The sequence below is a fragment of the Triticum aestivum genome, chromosome 7A, assembly GCF_018294505.1.
Source record: "Triticum aestivum cultivar Chinese Spring chromosome 7A, IWGSC CS RefSeq v2.1, whole genome shotgun sequence".
NCBI lineage: Eukaryota > Viridiplantae > Streptophyta > Magnoliopsida > Poales > Poaceae > Triticum > Triticum aestivum.
Genome location: NC_057812.1, coordinates 710628987 through 710647021, shown reverse-complemented (window position 1 = coordinate 710647021; position 18035 = coordinate 710628987). Strand labels below are relative to the sequence as shown.

The 18035-nt window shown below is 43.9% G+C and overlaps 1 protein-coding gene across 1 annotated transcript; it reads left to right on the top strand.

The window, feature by feature from the left end:
- The first annotated feature begins 368 nt into the window (after nt 1-368).
- Nucleotides 369-4530, top strand: LOC123149575 (phosphopantothenate--cysteine ligase 2). The gene is made up of 9 exons (XM_044569259.1): nt 369-693; nt 786-933; nt 1037-1081; nt 1252-1337; nt 1589-1641; nt 1767-1826; nt 2323-2424; nt 3650-3769; nt 3955-4530. Exons 1-9 carry the CDS (start codon nt 384-386, stop codon nt 4198-4200), a joined length of 1170 nt encoding a protein of 389 aa, XP_044425194.1. The 5' UTR covers nt 369-383; the 3' UTR covers nt 4201-4530.
- Nucleotides 4531-18035: the final 13505 nt, after the last annotated feature.

Sequence of the window (18035 nt, the reverse complement as noted above, 5' to 3'; positions counted from 1 at the left end):
GTTTTTCCACTTTGGTAAATCAACAAAACATTGTTTTCTTACAGGCGAATGCTAGGTGAGAATATCTGTTGTTCTATATCAGGCCAATCTATATATTTTTCTCTCCATGAGTCATCTCTATCTCTATAAGGCGGTGTTACAAATGGTTATTTTGCAGAAATGCGTTCTACATTCATGTTGTTAGCGCTGTGCTGGCTCCTTTAGAACACGGGGAAAGCATGTCAATTGATTTTCTCTAAAGATGATTTGCATCTGAAAAGAATACACTTGGCCTCAAGCTTACATGACGCAGCACAAGAAGACTAATACAGCCCACTAATCCTTGGGTGCAGCAGTAGAGTGAGGCAATATCGTTGAAGAGACATCACCGGATCCGTGGCGCAATGGTAGCGCGTCTGACTCCAGATCAGAAGGTTCTTTTTCTTGTCTTCCTCCACCGATTTTTCCACCCACCCGTCCTCTCTGAGATTCGCGCCGGGTCACTGGTGTCACTCTCCTCCCTCCCCCGCCCACAGCCCCCACACCAGACCAGCGCGGCAGCCGCCATGGATCCACCAACCAGCGCTGCCCACCACAGCCCCGACGACGAGGCGGCCGCCTTCTTCCGCGCGGCGCCGCCCCTCCGCGACCGCGACGCCGTCGCCGCCAGCCTCGCCGCCTTCGTCGCCCGCCACCGCGCACGCTCCGCCGCCGGCAAGTCGCCCCCGTCGAATCAATCCCCAATTTTAGGTTCGCGCACGCTCCGCCGGAACTGAAAGACGGTTCTTTTTGTGTGCGCGCTGCAGGCGCCGGCGCAGGAGGAGGAGGAGGGCCCCCGGCGGTGGCGGGGGTGGTCTGCGTCACCTCCGGCGGCACCACGGTGCCCCTGGAGCAGCGCTGCGTGCGCTACATCGACAACTTCAGCTCCGGCCAGCGCGGGGCCGCGTCCACCGAGTATGTAGTACAGTAGCACTTACTACCGATGACAGCCGCTTCCCCTGACTGTCGCGTTTCGGCTTGTTCAGACTGACAACTGTTGGTGCAAATGCAAATGCAGGTATTTCCTAAAGGCCGGTTACGCCGTCATCTTCGTCCACCGCCGGTGAGTCTTTCTGACCCAGAGATTTCTCAACGAGGCTACCTCAACTAGTCAACCAATTTTTTATCCGGATGCTTCTAGCCTAGTTAGTTTCTACGAGTAGCAATTTTTTATTCAGTTATGAATGTCAACAGCGAGTTGACAGTTGACACTCCCTCTGCTCCCCTTTGCAGCGGGAGCAAGCAGCCTTACTGCAGGTTTCTTCCGGAGGACTCTTTTCTCGACCTTTTCGAGCTCGGCGAAGGATCAGAGATCCAAGGTCTGTTGATTTGGTCTGGTGATTGCAGTCCTGAGTTATCCATGTCATGCAAACCGTACCAGATCCATCTGTGCTTCTTTCTCAGTCTTGTCATAAATCCACACTTGTTTCATGTTCTTTACCTCCTGTGTTCTTCTTTCTCGTTTATTTGGTCTTCGAACCTTCTCACTTGAATGCTCTGCAGTAATTTAAGTAAATGACTCTGTATCCTGCTTTTGAACTTATGTGCTCACTTGAGCTACTTGTCTCAGTCCCAGAGTCTCACACCACGGTGGTCAAGACAGCGATCAGCAGTTATCGCAAGGTATATCGATAATTTACAAACACCCCTATTTATTTATTTATGCCGAATTCACTTGTGATGCATCAGCTGCCACTCAGATTGAAGACATGTTACCATGACCACTGGCTTGTATTCTTGGATTGCAGGCAATCGATGAAGGTCTACTTCTGAAACTTCCTTTCACCACAATTTTTGAGTACCTTCAGGTATTGCACGCCTATTTCCTACCAGCACATGCTGCTACATTTTATACTGCCCATAAAGCATTTTTGTAGTATGTTGGATCAGAGATGGTATATTACTGTCTTTTGTGGTTTCTCATGAATTCATCAGAGCTTTGGTTCAGTGCCTTACTGGGTTATGCTGAGGATAATGTTGGAAGAAAACTACTCCCTCTGGTCACAAATATAAGACTTTTTCTGAATCGGATGTACATAGACACGTTTTAGTCTGTTTGTTCACTCATTTCAGTCCGTATGTAGCCCATATTGAAATATCCAAAGCATCTTATATTTGTGAACAGAGGGAGTAGGATATAATATGTTTTTTTTTTGCACTCGGTCTTAGAAATGGAATGTAATACTTGTGGCAACTAGTCATTTATTTATTTATTCAGTAAAAGCTTAGCTACAGGTTCATGATGCGTTCACCCTGTGAATGAGATACTGATGCAATACCTGTTTCTGTTTGTATTGCCAACAGTTACTGCAGCTTGTATCCACTGCTATGAATTGCTTGGAGCGCCATGGAATGTTTTATTGTGCAGCTGCAGTGTCTGACTTCTATGTTCCATGGGAGAGTATGGTAGGATCTATCTTCATTTATTTTTTTGTATGCTCACTATTTATATTTAAACAAACCAATATGCTAGTGCATAGCGGATGATCACAACGATAGGTTTCTATATTGCCATCGTCAGTGTACTTGATTTATAAATTTGCTTTGTCGTTGTGTAGAGGGCATAGCAAGGTTTAACAAGTCACTTGGTCCAATGAAAATCAGTTTGTTGAAAGGAAAACTTATGCGATAAAAATGTTCAAACTGCCTCGATGCTTAATGTTTATTGTCCTCTTATGCTGCCGTGTTGCCTGATAATTTAATAGATTAGCGTGCATCATGTTAGGGTTACCTGAAAACACAAAAATCTTGAAATCCTACCTCCCTACCAAGATTCGCATTTGCAGACGGAGGGGAGTGACAGAAGTGACATGCACAAGTAGTTGCAGCTTCGCAAACATTATGGCACACATACTTGTGGTGGTATTGCACTAGTATCTGGAGGTTAATATTTGTTGATAGCACTCAGAGCACTGGTCCGTGAAACGTCTGCTAAGATACATAATGATTTGGCACCATTACAAGGTCCCATTTCTTATTCCTCCAGACACAATCGTTATCGCAGGCTAAACATAAAATTGAGTGAGCAGGTGGCCCTTTGAAACTGGTTTATCAACAAAACGTTTATATTTAAACAAACCAATCAGTTAGTGCCTAGCGGATGATCACGACGATAGGATTCTATATTGCCATCGTCAGTGTACGTGGTTTATAATTTTGCTTTGTTCGTTGTGTAGATGGTGTGGTAAGGTTTAATGAGTCACTTGGTCCACGAAAATCAGTTTGTTGATAGAAAAATATATGTGAGAAGAATGTTCAAACTGCCTCGATGCCTAGTGTTCATTGTCCTCTTATGCTGCCATGTTGCCTGATACTTCTTTAATAGATAACCGTCCATCGTTCAGCATCATGTTAGGCTTACATGACAACACACAAATCTTGAAATGCTCCCTCCCTCCCGAGATTCGCATTTGCAGGAGGGGAGTTACATAAGTGACACGCACAAGTAGTTGCAGCCTTGCAAGCATTATGGTACACATACTTGTGGTGGCGTTGCACTAGTATCTGGAGGTTACTATTTGTTGATAGCTGTCAGAGAACTGGTCCCTGGAACTTCTGCTAAGATACATAATAGTTTGGCACCATTACAAGGTCTCAGTTGTTTTCATCCCTGACACAAGCATTATCGCAGGCTAAACATAAAATCCAGTCAGCAGGTGGCCCTTTGAACATGCAGCTCAGTCAAGTTCCTAAGATGCTTTTCATCCTCAGAAACCATTGGGCCCCTTCTGCATTTTGTGTATCCTTCAAGGTCAGGTTCTTCGTTATGTCCTTTTCCTGCACCTTCTAAATTCTGTAAGCTAGTAATGGCTACCCCCTTTTCTGCTTTCAAGAAAAGTAACCAAACTCATTACTTCCTGTAAGTGCTGGCATACTATGATCTAGATCCAGCATAATGATTCTGATTGTCCGCAATGCGTACCTGCAAAACTGCAGCTCGAGACGGATCCAGACATCCTTATACAGAAGGCAGAGGCGGCTTTGAGAAAGTATGGTATGAATGTGGTGGTGGCGAATGAGCTAGCGAACTACAAAGACGTGGTTGTCATGGTCACAAGCAGCGGGAAGACGACCGTGAGCAGGCGGAGCAAGGAAGATGACCTGGAAGAGCAGCTCATTGGTCTCCTGGTTAAGATGCATTCAGATCACACTAAGCAGTCCAATCCGGACCAAGAGAAATGAGCTGTTGTCTTGATGAATAAGGAGTTGCTACAAGTTATTGTGCTCATTGGTCTCCTGGTTTAATTCACGTACCAGTAAGTGGAGTAGCATTCTCTCTTGAGAATCGCACGCGCGATCATCTCCCTTATCCCTTATGTTGTGCTACACCGTCTGTGATGCCTGTCTTTATCGACGTCGGCGGTGGTTTGGATTGGACAAGTCTCACCAATTCAAACCCCAAATCTGAAATGTGTATATTTTGAGAGATTCAAATTTGATTAATGGGAATCTAGGCTCCTTCGCCTGGACTGCATAATCTACCATAGGTAGGTTACAGCAGCTTCAAATGTACGTATACAGGGATCGGCACCATTGATGGTTCAACCAATTCTGTAGTGAATGTTACCGAAAAAGGGTTCCCCGCTTTGTATTACAAAGCAACAACATCGATACAACCAACGATAGGTGCTGGGGCGGAAGCAGCACAGGCACGCCCAAAAGAAAAGAAAGAGAAAACACAAAAGGAAAAAAAAAATGCCGACAAAGGCGGATCAACGAAAACGAAGATGACTTGCAACCGCTGCGCCTGCCGGAGAATTCCACCACGCTCCTAGCACCACAAAACGCCGCATACCAAGTAACACCTTCAAGAAGGAACGCGACGACAACGACGCTGCTACCGGACATGGCCTAGGGTTTCCCCCGGTACGCGAAGGGCCGTGGGAGGGAAGGGGGATATCCGACGCCCTTAAGGAAGGCACGGCGGCGCCCACGGGCGTCACCGCGTCGGTGCCGAACAAGCCGACAAGGATTTCTCCCAACCTCCAACCAACCACGACCCCAGACGATCCATCGCGCTCCACCATACTTGCCGTCCACCAATATGCGCCACCACGGACTCGCAATCACCATCGCCGTCTCACCGTGACAAGCGAAGCGAGACCGGCGGGATCGAGAGGAACCAGCCGGAAACGAGGAGCAGCAGGGTCAGCGGCCACGTGGGAGGGGACAACCTCCACCACCCTCGGCGGTGACCGACCGGATGTAGCTCAGGAGCAAACCAGGCACCCCTGCCCGGCCGAGCCCGAAGCGGGCTCGTGAAGCTCCCGTCGCTGCGCTGCAGTACACGCGCCACCGTCTCCGCCACCCCCAGCCCAAGCCTCACCTCCGTCCGCCGGAGATGACGCCGGAAAGCACACGCCAGGCCCACCCAGACCCAGATGGGGCACAAAAGGGCCCAGATCTGGGCCGGAAGGGCGCCGCGGCCCGCCATCGCGCCGCCCTGCAGCCAAGCAGCCACACCACCGCCACCTTGCCACCCGGAGCTGCGCCGCCTGCGAAGACGAGCCGCCACCGGATCCGACGCTGGCCTGGGTGCACCGCCGCCGGCGCCATCGCCCGAGCTACAGCGCCACGCGGGGAGGAAAAGAACGGGGCCGCCGCCGCCGGCATCACGCGAGCCAGGCCCGGAGGCCTACGCCGGCGGCGGCGGGAGGATAAAGGAGGAGGGGGCCGCTGGGAGGGGCAGGGAAGGGGAGCCCCCGGTCGCCTCGCTCGGGGAGGCGACGCGGGGGGTACGGGGGAGGAGGGGAGGGGGAGGGGGGGCCGGGGCGCGCCCGCCGGCGGCCGGGGCGGCGGGAGCGGGGGAGGGCGGCGGCGGGGGGGGGGGGGGGAGGAAACCCTAGCCCAGTGTCAGCAGGATGTCCTGTAGTGAATGTTACAGGGTAAGTTTGGAATGTGATGGAGCTCCATTTTTTTGTTACATATATACTACTGCTACAGAACTGGACCCACTAAAGACAATCATGCACAGGTGTGTGAATGTGCACAGGAAGGGCATAGCAACAGAGACCATGAATGTTCAGGGTTATGAAGCATGTTGAGTTCTATCCGAATGAATGTTTCTCTTGCTTACTCACAGTCAAAAAAGGGTTGCCCAGCAAAGCTGAAGTATTCTGCTGAATCTTGCAAAATATAACCCACACCCCAAGCTTATTGCGGGGATTTTAATATCCTATGGTACCAGCCAGAGAAAAACAACAACCATTTCGACACACGTTGGCCCTTTTTGTTGAACGTTGTTATTTACAGTTTGGACATCTGAGAGGTTAGTTTCTCAGGTGAGGCCGCCAATTCACTTGGGTAATTAATGGCTTATTGCCGACATGCGAAACTTGACCGTGTGCTTATGGATACCGAATGGGAACTAAAGTTCATGTGCTTATGGGTACTGAATGGGAACTAAATCCCCCCCGATAACGATGCACGTGGTTGAACACATCGATACAATTTCAGACCATCCTCATAATTCTTGATTCAAATTCTACGATTCCTTCCACTGAATGCCACCCATTCAAATTTGAGTTGTGATGGTTGCAGCGGGATAACTTGCAGATCTTACCAAGAATCTTTGTCATACGCCTATTGTTGGTTGAACGCCAATCCAGAGATGGAATTTCAAAATCCATGCCACAAGGCAATTCCTAAGTGGCTAGCTCAAACTTATCAAAGATACAAAAAGGAAAATCAATGCCTCTCCACAATAATTCATGACCTCGATAAAATTGCCGAGACTCATACACCGTCCGCACAAGAGATTGATACTAAAAAACAACTAAATCAGCAGATGGCAGGGAGTAGGAGTTCGCAATGCACAACATCATGATATTGTACGAGTCAACTTCCACTCCCAAAACTTGTCTGACATATGAGCAAGAGTTGTAGGCTTACAAAGTTTCCTTGTTGTCGAATTTTGCTATATAGTTTGGTCAACATTATTTTTCTAACGATAGTAGTTTTAAGGCGTAGAGCATACATCCATGATTTATTATCACATGTTTTCCACAATGAGAGATACAAAAAAAATTATATCTACAAACAAAAATAGTAATTGCTAAAGTAGTATTCTAGAAGGTGTGCTTTAACAAAATACAATTTTTTCCAAAGCTATATGGAAGTATACCTTTTATTAACTTTTTTGTATATGTGGCACATTTGTGCATTATGGAATAATCTAACAAGATATTTACAAATACTGAAGTAGGCACAAAAACATATAAATACACATTATATGTGGTTTTGTCATCTTATATGCCTGGTTTTGGTTAGATAAAATCCAGTTCACCAAAATATCAAAAACTAGAAGTAACACAAATTCCATAATAAATGGTTTATAATTTGGCATTGGTGTTTTCGTACTAATATGCATCTAATTGCAAGATTTAATTACAATATTACCAATGCAATTGTGTGATTAAATATTGTTAAAATACAATAAAATATAATAGTTAATAATGTATGATATATATGACATCAACAAAAAAAATTATTGAGATTTATTACATCGACAACAAAAGTAAATTTATTTAGTATAAATATGTGATAATGTTTGTATTGAATTACCCAAGTTCAATTAAATAGTACAATCACAACCAAATACTTCAGAAAACTAATATTATGACCATGATAGATTACACTAGAAACCAGGAAGGATTATTGTTTTCGACAAACTGATTTTCACAATCATTACGAGAAGCAGACCAAGATATTTCGAAGCAATCATTTATGTTTTGATCCGCATCAACAGTAGCTTTCCACATCTTCTCAATTAGGTTTGTTTGTTTCAATGAAATGGAAAATGTGGTTTTAAAATTTAAAATTTTGTTATAATTAAAAAAACCAATGTAACTAAATCATATTTTCAATTAATTTATAAATTAAACATGTATTGTTTTTGGAAATATATCATATATTATTGCTAAAAACGGAATTAGTCATTACTAAATCAATCTGTGACATCTTGAGCAACTACCAAACTACCGTACCTAGACATTTTGAACGAGCATAGAGCAATTTACTGATTGATAATTATCATCACAAATTATATTGCTACAGTTTACACAATGTCGACAACACCTAAACACGTTATAATGTCAATTACACAATTTATTAGTTGGTGAATCGATCGAGCATTAACTTATTACTACTTACCAGTAATTTTTCGGTGATGATAATACATCCTAAATGTATCTATAAATTTTTAGTTATGCATGTAATTTTTCTAACCAAAACATGCAAGGTTTTAATTTTATTTGGAGTAATCTATTGAGAAAATGTCGTGAAGGGCATTTGCATGCTTTTGTGTCTTTAATTGCTAAAACCTCTAGACTTTGAAGAAAATAAAGAAAATGTTAAAGAACAAAATCTAGAGGACGCAACACCCCATTGTCTGGGGGAGGGGGACCCCGGGTAGTCCCAAGACGGCGAGTCGGGCAGGGTGCCCGCCTGCCCGGGCCGGCTGCCCTGGCTTGCGCCCGCAGCCGGTTGCTCCAGCCAGCCGGCTCCCCGAAGTTAACTGCGACATCACATCTGGCCCGACGCAAACAAGAGGGCCATACCCTATTCACTATTGATGAATAGGCGCGCACTATGCGTCTGTCATGCGTCGTCATCCGTGGTGCATGTTAGGTACCGTTGATAACACACAAGTATAGGGAATTGCAACAGTTTTCAAGAGTAGAATATTCAACCCAAATTTATTGATTCGACACAAGGGGAGCCAAAAAATATTTGCAAGTATTAGCAGTTGAGTTGTCAATTCAATCACACCTGGAGAACTAAATATCCACACCAAGGTGATCAGTAGCACGGAAGTACGATAGTTTGATAGCAATGGCAACAAAAGCAATTGTAATGGCAACAGTAGCAGTAACACTTTTTGTAGTGATTATAACAGCAGCAACAATAGTAACGTAGCAAAGATCAAATTGTGAAAAGCTCGTAGGCATTGGATCGGTGATGGATAATTATGCTCGATAACATTCATCATGTAACAGTTGTAACCCAGGGCGACACAGAACTAGCTCCAATTCATCAATGTAATATACACATATATTCTGTATATAATCATACGTGCTTATAATAAGAACTTGCATGACATCTTTTGTCCTACCCTCCCGTGTGAGCGGGGTCCATAAGGAAACTAAGGGATATTAATGTCTCCTTTTAATAGAGAACCGGAACAAAGTATTAACACATATTGAATACATGAACTCCTCAAACTACGACAATCACCGGAAAGAATCCAAATTATTGTCACCTTGGGGTACGCGGGTCATAACACATAATAGGTGCATACAACTTGCAAGATAGGATCAAGAACATAAACATATTCGTAAAAACATAAATGATTCAGACCTGAAATCATGGCACTCGGACCCTAGCGACAAGCATTAAGCATAGCAAAGTCATACCAACATCGATCTAAGAACATAGTGGATATTAGGGATCAGGCCCTAGCAAAACTAACTCAATTACATGATAAATCTCATCCAACCCAAATAACATCAGTGCCTAGCTAATTTTGCAAAAAAAATCATGTAGAAATTAAACCAAGCATGAACAGTCCAAGCTACGCCGAGGCGGCAGCCATGTGGACGGGTTTTTCTCTTCTGAACTGGTTTTAGCTTAACTGATCAAAGAAACAAGTTTATGGACTAAATTTGACCACTTCTTGAATTATTAGACTAAAGTGTGCAATCAATTTGAGTTAATAGACTAGTGGCGCATTTCACTCCAGATTGAGCATATATTGTATTATGCACAGATCTAAACACACTGATTTTGACTCTCAACAGCACCCCACAATCTCATATGGCTTACAACAAGGTTGAGATTAATTACTTGTTAGACTCTGATTTTAGCAGTGATAGGCTGTAGAATGTGGTAAGTTCCAGGAATGTTAAATAATCTAGTTATGTTTTCCATTCATTTTTAAATGAAGAGTGTTTCAGCTAGCTAAAATATTTGAATGGAAAAAAATGTTCCTTGGAAAAACCTTGGCAATGACAAACACAACATTCTAATAAACCTTGTGCAAATACAAGTGAGGTCTAATCCTTTGTTGGATATAAAGTGACCCCTTGCAAATATGGGAACACTAGCATGAATAATGCGCTTTGCCACACCATGGAGATTTGAGGACATCCTAGAGCAAGTATATTATATCATCCAAGGTTATTTGTCGCTCGTCCACGATGGAAAAAGTTTTAAAAAAATTAACCAAAAACTATGGGACTATTTTAGTTCCTCTGTCCAACTCAAGCGCACTTTAATGCTGTATGAGTTGGTCTGCTGTCTTTTATAGTGAAAGATCTAGAATGTAGACATGATTAACCATTGCTAGAAGTTATGCATGGAAGCCTCATCGAGGGTGTGATTGGCATTGCTGCCACGACGTTGATGCCACCTACACAATTTGTCGCTGTTGCACGCGCCACATGGTTAGTGAAGGTGGCAGGTGGCAAGCAATGGCCTAGGATTAGCAGTGGGCATCAGGGTCGATGGGGCAAACACATCGGAGTGGCCATAACGGGATATGAATTTTTGCTTGTAAATTGTGATAAACATTAACACAATGTTTCTGATCACAAATCAATTGTACCTACTGAAATCCAGCAAGTTATAAAGGCAAATCGCATAGTTAATTCATAGTAGAATAATACTCCCTCTGTAAACTAATATAAGATCGTTTAGATCACTACTTTAGTGTTTTAAAAGATTTTATATTAGTTTACAGAGGGAGTACAATTATGTCCTATATGATCATGTAGTACAATGCAATATCTTCTGACCTGAACTAATATACAAAAGGTCGTAATAGTTTGTAGATGCAATACCATAATGTTTGCTTGCATAAAGTTACAACCATGCACCACAATAGTGACATCATTGACACGTGCTGAAAGTGCAGGTACGTAAACATGCATTGCTACCTGAATATGCAGGCTCCTCGTGTCACTTCGACGTCATAGCATTGGACCACACATGTGGAATAGCTCTGAATTTCAGGTCATACTTTTTGCTTACCGCAAACCCAAATTTCTCGGACGTGTCAAACGAAGCAAGGTTAACACCATTAGGGAGCATCTAATGGAAGTGATAAAAAAGGTTTGCTAATGCCATCTCAGTGATTGATGAGCTAAACTGAATCCCCGGGCATTGCCGTCTCCCAGCCCTGAAGGGAATGAACTGAAAGTAAGCCCCTTTGTAGTTCACATTGTTGTTCTCAAATCTCTCTGGCATGAACTCTTCAGGATTGATCCAATATCTAGGATCCCGAGAAATTGCGAAAATATTAATATATACATTAGTGCCTTTAGGGATATCATAACCCTTAACTGTACAGTCTTCTCTGGCCATACAGGGAATCAGAGGACCAGGTGGATGCAACCTAAGAGCCTCCTTGATGATCATCCGCATATAGTGGAGTTCACCAAGCTCACTATTAGTAATGACAGATCGGCTTTCACCCAACACATCGCGTACTTCATGCTGTGCTTTAGCCATAGTGTGAGGGTTGTGCATAAGCTCTGATACGACCCATGCCAATGTGTTCCCTGTGGTCTCGGTAGCCCCTGCAAATACGTCCTGCAAACCAAAATAATCATGAAAAATGCAATGTTAAAGCATTGATGTATGTGCATATTATGTCTTCTCTCTGTGTATATATAGAAGAAAGAGCTATTCCATAACCGGCCGAAAAATATTACTATCTCCGTCCGGAATTACTTGTCGCTCAAATAGATGTATCTAACACTACATTTGAGCGACAAGTAATTCAGGACAAAATATTTTTCTACAACTGGATCGGCCTGCATAGAAGCCGGTATCTAATTTGTGAATCTAAAATAGTGCTAGAACAAATGGATGCATCTAGCACTACATTTGAGCGACAAGTAATTAGATATCGGCTTCTATGCGCTATCCACGTCCCTCTAATCCGTCTCGCTCGGGTCATTGAGTCGCTACGAGAAACTCTCCCCCTTGCCGTGTTGAGAACTGAGACCGTGCCCTTCCTCCCACGGTTCATTCCAGGTCCTTGTGGAATCCCCAACGGTGTGTGCAGATTTATGAAATTGCAAGTGATCCGGTGGATATGACAACTCTGTTAAAATTGCTCTTAGTTTCCCCATAAAGCTGGAGGGAGTGGATGCCCGACCTGCCTACACACTAGTGTGTACTTTCTCTGTAAACTAATATAAGAACGTTTAGATCACTACTTTAGTGATCTAAACGCTCTTATATTAGTTTACGGAGGGAGTATTTATTACTTTTGTTGTGTTATTTTTCGTGGTTCCACCATTTTTTATGTATCAATATTAGTATTTTGGTTTTCATGTTAATTTTTTTCTTCAAATTTTTGTTATTATCCTTCCTTTTCATGTACTTTTTTTATTTTTCCTCACTTGTTGATTGACTCATAATTTATATGTTTTTATTTACTTCACGCAGAGAATAATGGCCTTCAGAACCAAGTGCGGTTCTTTCCACAGTTACGTTTTGGATTAATGATCGGAGCATTTTGTAGGCGAAGGAGGACACAAGACTGGGGCAGCAGCGGTGCGCAAAGCTCCTGGAAGGAGTCGCGGCTGAAATCGTTCAAGCCAAACGCAGTTGGGCGTCCTGGATTCTCAGGCTAGATGGCGGTTGAACTTTCAAATGTTGGTCTGGGGAAAGTAATGCTTGCCAGAAGGAAATATGTAGCGTTTATTTTGAGTAATATTTTTTGCTTTTGTTGTAATAACTGAACGGGAAAATGCTTATAGGATTTGGTTGTGAGTGGTTACCTGGGCTGTTCAGGCAGCTGGTAATTTTTTTGCTGGGAAAGAAAAAAAAGCCAGCTGGTAGGTGTGAATTTTCTATGGCATGCGCCTGCCAAGCATTGTCTGATAGTTCGATTGCCTCGTGATTCATGAAGTAATTGGATCATGCATGATGGCACCTTAAATTTTAAGTTTCAGTCGTTGAAATTTACAATTTTTCATCTGAAAATTGTGACCTTTTTCTCAAAAAAGAAAACAAAAACTTGCGAGTTTTTCTCGTTCGCTCTTCCAAGTTTAATGGATAAAACTTTAAGGCAGTTTTTTGTTGGTCGTAGTCATAAAAATCATGATTTCATCAGTCGCTCGTACTAAGTTTCATGAGCTGAAACTTTATATTTATTTTCAAAATTCTTCAAAATGGATCTTAGTTGAAAGCACTCGCCACAAGAAACACAAATATAAAAAGAACTTAATTTGAACCTTTTATTTAGAAAATATAAAGTTTGAAAATCAAAAGCCAAAAAATGCACATGTGGGTGACTCGGTGCCCCGTACTTGTTTGTCCCAAATCCTCTCCCGGTCTTCCACTAGCAGATTAGCTTCATGCTGGTAATTTGAGTTAATTACACGATAGTACCACATTTGGGGCGGTGGTGGCGAATTGATACCATTTCTAAAAAAATTTACGTGTCAGTACCATGTTTGAGTCGAACCGTTGCGAATCGGGCTAAACCTCGTATTTCTACGTATTGACGCTGGAACTGACCGCCCGGGCCCGCGTGTCAGCTGCCACGCTGGCGAATCGGTACCCGCCCGCTCGCTCGATAGGTGCGGTCCGGCTCGAACCGGACCGACCCGTGCTCTCTCTCTCTCCCCTTTCCTCTGTTCCTCTTTTCGTCGACGAACCCTAGCTCCACCGCACGTCTGTACGGCGATGGCGGCGGCGACCCCGGGCGGTGGTGGCGGCAGCGGCGGTGGCGGCAACGGCGATGGCGGCGACGCAAACAATCCCCGCTTCAGCAGCCGCGCGGCAGGAGGAATCGACGGGAGATCTCCAATCGAGGGCGGCGACGGCTACTCGAGCTCTGACTCGTATTCCAGCGATGACGAGGAGTTCATGGAGCCCGCACTGTCCATGGAGCAGCGGGTACGGCTGGCACAACAATGGGTGGCGAACCCTAGCTGTAGCCACGAGCTGACCCACGACTTCGGCGGAGTCCTGTAAGTTTTCTCTCTTTTTTTGTTCTCATTTAATTTGTAATTAGGGTTATAGTGTACTGATTAGGCAGATTGCATGTGAATTGTAGTTTATATGAAGACATATGGAATGTTAGGATCCATTTTGACAATAATGATCTGTTAGAGAGGAAGTTAAGCTGTTCAGATGTGACATATCTGAATATGGTTGCTTTGATGGAAACACAAGGCTTTAGTATTGATGATTCACTGCTGTTTTACATGGAGACCCCAGGAGAGCAGGGTTTGGAATTGGTTGATAGTAATGTTAAACTACAGTTGATCAAGAGGCAGAATGAGGAGAGTTTGGTGCTTAATTTGTTATTTAGGGCTTGTCCACCAGCTGTTAGTGTAGCACAGAAGGGTTTTGCAGAGAAGCAAAATTTAGATCCTATTGTTTATTCTGAGCCTGTGGTTTATGATCTGGCTGATCCTCCTGTTTATGCTGTTGATCAGCAAGGTGTTGCTTATGAACGTCAGAGTAGCTGCTCTATTGCACCTATAGGCCCTGCTGTTTTAACACAAGAGAGCAGGAATGTTGTAAATCCAAAGTTAAAAGAAGTTGTGGAAGAAGAACAAGATGGCTATGATGCCAGTTATGCATCTTCATCTGAAGGGCAATATGACAGTGACACTAACCCTTATTATATGGGGGATTTAAGGCCTAACTATAATGAGGAAATGAATGATGCTGAAGACATGGAGATGGAAGAGGGAAACAGACAGAGAGAACCAGAAGAGGAAGAGGAAGAAGCACAAGAACAAAATGAGGAAGAAACAGAGGAAGAGGAATCTGAAGAAGAAACAGAGGAGGAAGAACCAGTGCATTATGAGGGTGACACAGAGGTAGAGGAATTATTTGAGTTGGAGGATGATGAGCCTATTGTTCAAGAAGAGGAAGAAAAAATATATGTGCCAGCAAAGAAGAAGCAGAAGCTGCAAGTAAGGAGGGGACCAACAACAAGGTCACATTCCAGTGTTTTAGAAGAAGTGCAACCTGATTGGAAACCATCATCAGATGAAGAAGATAATAGTTTACTTAAGGACAGTGAAGATGATGGGTTTCATCCACTAGCATTTGTGCTACCAGAAAAAAGGAAGAGCAGGGCAAAGAAGAGGCCACCTAGAGTATGGTACAATGAGGATTTGGAGCAACCACACCAACAACTACAACTGCAAATGTGTTTCAGAGATCAACATCAATTCATAGATGCTTTGTTGAGCCTGGACATCACTCAGTGCAGAGACTTCAAGTATCACATGAACTCAGATCAGAGGATCATTGTGCATTGCAAGAATTCACAATGCAAGTTCTGCATTGTGGCAGCTGTTATAAAAGGGGAAAACACTTTTGCAATTAAGAAGATGAGATTACAACACACTTGCCCTAGTTCTACTGAAACAAGCAGGGTAAGTGCCAAGTGGCTTGCAAAGCAATATGAGCCACTATTCAGATCTGATGTCAGTACTAGCATACATACACTTATTGATGCCTGCATGGAAAAGTATGGTGTGGATGTGCCCAAGGCAATGGCATATAGGGCAAAAAACCTAGCTGTTGAGGCTGTGTTGGGAGATCATAGGAAGCAATACCCAAGGCTGAGAGACTATGCTCAGACTGTCATGGATACAAACCCTGGGAGTAGGGTTGTAGTCACCACTGTAACTCCAGCACCCACTCAAAAAATCCCACATCTAGGACCCAGATTCCATGCAATGTTTTACTGCATCAATGGAGCAAGGGAGGGATTTCTACAGGGGTGTAGACCATTCATTGGTTAGTTCATTTTAGCTTGTGCACTACTTTGATTTTTTTAAGTTTCAATAGCTTGCACATATAAATGCATTTAACATGTTATGTTTACATCATGTTTTAGGTGTTGATGGATGTTTTATCAAGCTGACCATTGGTGCACAAATCCTTGCTGCCACTGGTAGAGATGGCAATAACAACATATACCCACTGGAATTTGGCATTGTTGGACAAGAGGACAAAGCAAACTGGTGCTGATTTCTACACCAACTGAAGATTTGTCTTGGAGGAGAAGTTGGACAGTATGGTCCATATACTATAATGTCAGACAGACAGAAGGTATGTCTATCCACCTTGCATTGCCTGCTAAATATGTGTTGACATGTGTATTACACAGTAGCTTAGCTGTTTAAATTGTGTGCACCAGGGGCTACTGTATGAAGGAAATATGCCCTAGAGGCAATAATAAAGTTATTATTTATTTCCTTATTTCATGATAAATGTTTATTATTCATGCTAGAATTGTATTAACCGGAAACGTAATACATGTGTGAATACATAGACAAACAGAGTGTCACTAGTATGCCTCTACTTGACTAGCTCGTTAATCAAAGATGGTTATGTTTCCTAACCATGGACAAAGAGTTGTTATTTGATTAACGGGATCACATCATTAGGAGAATGATGTGATTGACATGACCCATTCCATTAGCTTAGCACCCGATCGTTTAGTATGTTGCTATTGCTTTCTTCATGACTTATACATGTTCCTATGACTATGAGATTATGCAACTCCCGTTTGCCGGAGGAACACTTTGTGTGCTACCAAACATCACAACGTAACTGGGTGATTATAAAGGAGCTCTACAGGTGTCTCCAAAGGTACATGTTGGGTTGGCGTATTTCGAGATTAGGATTTGTCACTCTGATTGTCGGAGAGGTATCTCTGGGCCCTCTCGGTAATGCACATCACATAACCCTTGCAAGCATTGCAACTAATATGTTAGTTGTGAGATGATGTATTACGGAACGAGTAAAGAGACTTGCCGGCAACGAGATTGAACTAGGTATTGGAATACCAACGATCGAATCTTGGGCAAGTAACATACCGATGACAAAGGGAACGACGTATGTTGTTATGCGGTCTGACCGATAAAGATCTTCGTAGAATATGTAGGAGCCAATATGGGCATCCAGGTCCCGCTATTGGTTATTGACTGGAGACATGTCTCGGTCATGTCTACATTGTTCTCGAACCCGTAGGGTCCGCACGCTTAAGGTTACGATGACAGTTATATTATGAGTTTATGCATTTTGATGTACCGAAGGTTGTTCGGAGTCCCGGATGTGATCACGGACATGACGAGGAGTCTTGAAATGGTCGAGACATAAAGATTGATATATTGGAAGCCTATGTTTGGATATCGGAAGTGTTCCGGGTGAAATCGGGATTTTACCGGAGTACCGGGAGGTTACCGGAACCCCTCGGGAGCTAAATGGGCCATGATGGGCCTTAGTGGAAAAGAGAAGAGGCAGCCCTACATGGGCCGTGCGCCCCTCCCCTCCCTTGGTCCGAATTGGACAAGGAGAGGGGGCCGGCCCCTCTCTCTCTCTTTTCCCCCTCCACAAGTCCTATTCCAACTAGGATTGGGGGGGAGGGGGGAATCCTACTCCCAGAGGGAGTAGGACTCTCCTGGCATGCCCTATGTGGCCGGCCAGCCTCACCGCCCTTTGGTCCTTTATATACTGAGGCAGAGGCACCCTAGAGAGACAGAAGTTGATCCTCGTGATCTATTCCTTAGCCGTGTGCGGCGCCCCCAGCCACCATAGTCCTCGATAATATTGTAGCGGTGCTTAGGCGAAGCCCTGCAGTAGTAGTACGTCAAGATCATCACCACGCCGTCGTGATGACGGAACTCTTCCCTGACACTTTGCTGGATCGGAGTCCGGGGATCGTCATCGAGCTGAACGTGTGCTAGAACTCGGAGGTGCCGTAGTTTCGGTGCTTGATCGGTCGGATCGTGAAGACGTACGACTACCTCAACCAAACGCTTCCGTTGTCGATCTACTAGGTATGTAGATCACACTCCCCCCTCACGTTGCTATGCATCACATGATCTTGCGTGTGCGTAGGAATTTTTTTGAAATTACTACGTTCCCCAACAGTGGCATCCGAGCCTAGGTTTTATATGTTGATGTTATATGCACGAGTAGAACACAAGTGAGTTGTGGGCGATATAAGTCATACTGCCTACCAGCATGTC